Source organism: Pistacia vera, unplaced genomic scaffold (assembly GCF_008641045.1).
Source record: "Pistacia vera cultivar Batoury unplaced genomic scaffold, PisVer_v2 Contig190, whole genome shotgun sequence".
Classification (NCBI taxonomy): Eukaryota; Viridiplantae; Streptophyta; class Magnoliopsida; order Sapindales; family Anacardiaceae; genus Pistacia; species Pistacia vera.
Genome location: NW_022195991.1, coordinates 1,023,306 through 1,029,523, shown reverse-complemented (window position 1 = coordinate 1,029,523; position 6,218 = coordinate 1,023,306). Strand labels below are relative to the sequence as shown.

The following is a 6,218-nucleotide window of genomic DNA, read 5'->3' as shown; positions in this document are numbered from 1 at the left end:
CAGGCATCCTAAACAAAGCGAATTGAATATTGTATGGAGTCTAGGCAACATCTCCCTGAGGTCTTAAGGAATAGAAATGAGATTCTTTTAAGAAAACAGTTTTCAAGAACCCTGGACAGGATTATTCTTTCCCTGAGTACCACTTCTTCTCTGCACTGAGTCCTGGGACATCAAGAACATGGCTCCATTGCTGCACGAATGAGATTCTCTCCTTTTAGCAATCATCAAATGGTCAGTCAAAGAGAAAGATGCTTCAGGGAGGAAATAAAAACAGCCACTTAAGTTCACTCAGGCAGATCACAGAGGTTCCATCATGGACTGACGACAAGAGACTTACCAACCAATCACAAACCTTTGATACAAAGTCTAATATCTCTCAGAATCATCATTCTGATATCAAATTGCATGAATGTGTATCTTTGCAGACTACACTTCGAGGTGCTATAGGTAAATTTTCATTAATATTGTAATATTTATTGTGTTCAAGTACGTATCTTGCCTAAGAAGTTAATCAAATTTTGCAGGTTCTATGAAGTTTGTCGAAACATATAATACTAAAAAGCAAGAAAAGTTAGTTCTTTGGGAGCCTTAGACAAAATGTGCCAAATCATGCTGGGTGCAGATCAGAATGCTGTTTAGCCAACACAGTTGAAAGATTCATAGAAAATGATTATTGAACTTCCTCATGCACTGTGTTTAAAATAACTTATCTATTGACACAGCTATTTTTACAAAAATTTTCCTTCTTTTTGGGCAATGTGGAAAAGGTCTCTATGTTTCAATATCTTATAAATTTGGTTCAAGTAACATTTTGATTTCAACAGAATTGCTCTGATTTGAACAAAACTACTCACTTCCTACTTTTATTAGTGACCTTTCCTTGCCTAATAGTTAGTCAATATAAATCGTAAAGAGAGAAAAGCAGAATGGGTTTCAGAAACTTACAACCATATCCCCTTCTTCACCCATGGCAACAGCACAGCGTACAGCTACCCTTCTGATATCATGCAGGAAAAGCCGATGACCATTTGGAAGAGGCGGGTAATAATCATTCTCTCCATGTTTCAAATACTCCTGCATTGTCCATCCTACACCGGCCAACATGTCATCCAAGATATCCACTGACAACATGAGACATACTGGTATTAGTCTTAAGCTTCCAGGTAATGTATCTTATATCAATAAGCATTTTAGCAATTCTTCTTCATTGAGCATGGCTAAAATACATACATGGATCTTCAGTCTTTGGATTATCAGATGTCAGAATAGTCACATCACTTTTATCAGTCGCAATCTTTGTCATCATTGGTCGCTTACCTCTGTCACTCTCACCAGCACAACCAAAAACTGCATGTATAAAGCAAAATATATAGGTCAAAACAAATATAAAAAAGTACGTCTATTGGAGAACCTTACCTACAGATGCAGGTATTAAACATAGATAACCACTGAAATAACTTTATTCAGGAAATTGCACTTTCCCCAACAAACAACTTCCAAGCTAACTATTTATTCAAGGCAGTAAATATTAGTAGGATATACATGAAGCTTACCAGTGATTATTCTCCTAGGTGCAAGTTCCCTCACAGAATCAAGTAGTCTAGATAGGGCATCAGGAGTATGGGCGTAATCCACAATCACCCCAAATGCTTGCTCCTCATCAATCAACTCACACCTTCCTGGAACTGCATCAACCTCTTCAATCCCTCTAACAATGTCCTCCAATGGTGCCCCTACAGCAATTCCAACCGCCACAGCTGCAAGAATATTGTAAATATTATGCTTTCCAAGCAATCCTGAAGATATCTCCAATATCCCATGCGGTGTATTAACCAAAACCTGAGTCTCAAACAGTGACAGTTCAAACTTCAAAGGGTGGACATCTGCTTTCTTATTCTCCATCGCATATGTCACAACAGGCACATCTGGGTTTCCTTGTCCAATAAAGAAAGGAGCATTTGGGTCATCAATGTTAACAACCTTCCTATGCCTCTCTGGATCCACCATCCTTGAAAACAACTTGGCTTTGGCATCCCTATACTCCTCCTCAGTCCCATGAAAATCCAAATGATCCCTTGTCAAATTAGTGAAAACTGCGATATCAAAATCAACCTCATTGCACCTCCCTAATGCTAATCCATGAGAAGAAGCCTCCATGACGACAGCCTCAGTCCCATTATGGAGCATCTTGGCCATTAAATTTTGAACCAAAACAGCATCTGGTGTTGTGTTTGGTGACTCCAACTTATTATCCCCATGAATGTAATACGCTACCGAGCTCAACATTCCTGTCCTTAACCCCATTGCTTCATACATGCCCTTGATCAAATAAGAAGTAGTTGTTTTCCCATTAGTTCCGGTTATCCCAATCACTGCCATATTCTTTGATGGATACCTATAAAAAGAGGCAGCCAGTGCAGGCAATACTGAATTGGTATCCTCCACAATCACCAAAGCTTTACAGCCTAAAGTCTCCTCTATATCAATCTCTTTACTAGCCACCACAGCAACTGCTCCTCTCTTATCAGCCTCACTCAAATACAAATGCCCATCAGTTTTCCTCCCAACACGACAGACAAACAAATCACCAGCACTCACCACTCTAGAATCATGCTGAATTCCAGTAATCTCAACCTCCAAATCACCGTAAACCGAAACCGGCACCACCTTACTCTCATCTAGCAATTCAGCTAAACTCATCCTAAACTTAGGTTCCACAATTCTTGCTTTACTCTTACCAAAACTATCAAAATCCAAATCAAATGACGAATCTAGCATCAACCCATTACCATTTTCTTTGTACTTATCACTAGTACCATCAAGATTAAGATCAAACTTACTTGACTTGTCATCAAAAACCTCCTCTTCTTCATCTTCAGAAACCACTCTTAAACCCTGTAAGTCATCAATCTCTTCCAAGTCAACAACTTCATCCGCCCCCAACTCTTCAATACCTTGAAGAACATCAGCTTCTGGTTTCTTTGGCTTTATAAGTCCCTTTTTAACAAACTCGTCTCGTTTCATGGCAACAGCTTTATCAATTTCACCGAAAAAATCATCATCTTGAGAAGCAGTCACCCCGGAGGAATTAACAGAGGGGTCTTCAACATCAGCAATGGCGGAGAGAAAAGTGGACTGGTGAGTTTTGAAGTCATCTTCTTGACGCTTGCGAGCTCTGGAAGCTTGGCGGTGGATTTGTTGGAATTTAGAAATGCCATGAGCGGCATCTTCAGGGGCTTCGGGAGGGTCATCGTCTGATGGGTCGGGGTAATACTTTCCGTCCGGGCCAATGGCTCTGGTGGGGCGGAGAGAAATGAAGTGAAGGGGCTTAGGAGGGAAGGAAATGAAAGGTTTGAAAAGAAAAGGGTGGTGATTGTGATGTAGTTTGAGAGTGAAAGAAGGGACGGTGAAGCTGAAAGCCATGAGAGAAATGGAGGGGGTTTAGTTGGACAGGATAGGGGGTTTATGTGTCGTGTCAACTCATCACTGTGTTTGCAGTTAAAACGATGCGTTTAGTTTGTAACAAATATTATGCGCAATTCCAATTCTATCTTTTTCTATACTTATTCCTCCGTACCTTTTAAATATATAAAGTTGGGTGTTCATAACTAGGATTTAATCAGCCAATAATGGGTATGATAAAAGAGCAAATAGGTTCAACATAAATTTATGAATTCAAGTCTCCAGAGATCCTAATAAGGGTGATCATTAAAAGGATTTATCCGATCGTCAACTTTAAGATCTTGAAGGATTATTTGAGGTGTGTATAAACTGGTCCAGACATCTCCGATCAAAACAAAAAAAAAATCTTGGATTTAATCTTAAAACTTTTGCTCACATAATTGTAAAATTCAATATATTTTTTTATATCATCAAAATGTCCAAATCAATTTACATACATCTTAATTAATTCTTCAAGATCTATTAAATATCTTATAAACTTAACCATAAGACCTCCAGTAACTCACTCGTATGGCTAAAATCTTGCTGTCTGGCAGCAAAGTTAGTGGTTAAAATTCAATGTTTTACCTCATTTATTTCTTTTCTGTTTTGTGTACTCCTCGACGTTCTCGTCTCCTCCTTCAACTAGACAGGAATTTCTTATTTTACCATGCCTGTTTACAAAGATAAAAATCATGACCGTCGCTTCGTCCTGCTTATCAGCCTGCTGGGTAATGCCTTCATCGTTTCTGGGCCATCATCTAACCACAGCATCAGCGCACAAATTTTTAGGTCCAATATGGCCCCTTTTTTTAAGTCCTATTTTCAATGGGAAATATTTTTAGCCCGCCATTTTCTTTTTTAGCCTATTTTCTCTTAGGTGAGAATATTAGGGGTATTAAAAAAAAAAAAATGGAAAAAACCTAACTAAACTAAAAAGCTAGTTAACGGAAAAAACGATTTGATACAGTTCGAAAAATTCAAAAACCAGATTTTTGGTTCAGGAAAAAAAAAAACGGTTAATCGAAACTGATTTTTGAAACGGTTTTACAAATATATATTATATAATAATATTTTAATGTATGTTAGTAGTGGTCCATGGATATGTATGAATGTTTAATGTTTATTTCAATATGTATTGTTTATATTACAATTTAATTAGGAAAAAAAAAGTTTTATAAAATAAAATAAAAAAAGGAAAACTTGATCAAAATCAGTTAACCGAAAAAACGATTTTTCCTCTAAACCGGTTCAATTTCGGTTCGAAAAAAATTCCTGAACTAAAAAACTGGTATGGTTCAGAAAAGTGATTAACTGCTTTTGAACACCCCTAGAGAATATAATTATAATAAAAAATTGTTCTCTTTCCTCGTACTTTTATTTTATAATGTTTCATTTGCAGTTATCATAAAATTAAATGAAACTTTGGTAAAAAAGAATTTATAATTTTAGATAAATTGAAGCTCATGGTAATTTTCAAATTACTTAATATTTCTTCTTTACAATATTAATTAATTTTTAGATTTCATATTTTTGAACCTAAAACAAGTAGAAAAACCATATGTCTTCGTTTGGAGAGCTTTTTTAGTTTCTGTCTTCATCATTTTTTTTTTTTAGGTTTTGTATTAGGTCAGTTTATGTATCTAATTAATCTTTTAGGATTTGAAAGTTGAAATTACAGTCATGTAAGAACTCAATAATTATCCCTATTAACAATAAGGATAACTCAAACTTAAGTCTTTTGAGTAATACGTTCAAAAGTTTCTATCAAACTCCTTAATCACGCAAAGGTCGGTGAGAAAGCTATTTCAATCATTAAATATGGTCATAATTTCAATGACGATAATGAAACAAAATCAGATTAATTGGAAGTACATCACCAATTGACATGTTGAAAATACCAACAATTTCTGTAATGGCCCCAATCCGATAAATTTTGTAATCAATTAAATGACCTTAAATGGCATTCAATTTCTTTATTATTTCAACCAAATCCACATGGTAATGCGTGGCTAAATAAGTATCATATCTAAGTTCACAAATTACACCCACAAAAATTAAGAAAAATAATAATACATCAAAGGTCAAAACACAATTTGCAACATTTATCAATCTATTTTATTATATTATGTCACAATCTAATTATATGTGAGGAGATTGAGAAGGACATTATTAAATATTTGGACCATTACCCCGTGATTTCCCATTAATTTGCTGTCATCTTCTTTCATGAATCATGCGAAACCTAAATAAATGAATAATATTTTATTTTAACATTGGTTCACTTGGTTTATGGGTGGATAGCAAGACTTTGGTCATTTGAGTTGGTTAATCACATATACATTTGTGACTATCTGAAGATAAATTAAGGTACAAAAAACTGGTCTGAACACTCGAATTTATAATATATATATATATATATATATATAGAGTAGCGGATCCAGCCACTTTTTGGGTGGGCCCTCAAATTTTTTTAAAATATTAATATGTATAATAATATATTTTGGCCCACCTAACAAAAATATTAATGGACAAAAATAGTAATATATAATAAATTTTTATTTGGCCCATCCTAAAAGAAATTCCTGGATTACTACTCTATATATATATATATATATATATATATATATATATATATATATATATATATATATATATGTGTGTGTGTGTGTGTGTGTGTGTTATTTAGAGATCTTGTATTATAATCCTATAAAGTGGTTAATTACCATGTTTTTGTGACTAGGTCTTGTAAACCTTATATTTGTGATTTATCTTAG

At 34.9% G+C, this 6,218-nt stretch overlaps 1 protein-coding gene across 1 annotated transcript; it reads right to left on the bottom strand.

The window, feature by feature from the left end:
- Window positions 1-916: 916 nt before the first annotated feature.
- On the bottom strand, window positions 917-3,496 carry LOC116127257 (UDP-N-acetylmuramoyl-L-alanyl-D-glutamate--2,6-diaminopimelate ligase MurE homolog, chloroplastic-like). Its single transcript, XM_031412899.1, has 3 exons — window positions 1,554-3,496; window positions 1,231-1,347; window positions 917-1,121 (listed from the first exon to the last, which is right to left on the bottom strand). Exons 1-3 carry the CDS (start codon window positions 3,421-3,423, stop codon window positions 934-936), a joined length of 2,175 nt encoding a protein of 724 aa, XP_031268759.1. The 5' UTR covers window positions 3,424-3,496; the 3' UTR covers window positions 917-933.
- Window positions 3,497-6,218: the final 2,722 nt, after the last annotated feature.

Bases quoted from the DNA above. Each gene is read 5' to 3' on its own strand.
- LOC116127257 (XM_031412899.1), bottom strand. From the start codon at position 3,423: ATGGCTTTCAGCTTCACCGTCCCTTCTTTCACTCTCAAACTACATCAC. The intron at 1,348-1,553 runs GTAAGCTTCATG...TTATACATGCAG, and splicing joins ACCTAGGAGAATAATCACTG to TTTTTGGTTGTGCTGGTGAG. The intron at 1,122-1,230 runs GTATGTATTTTA...TCATGTTGTCAG, and splicing joins TCCAAAGACTGAAGATCCAT to TGGATATCTTGGATGACATG.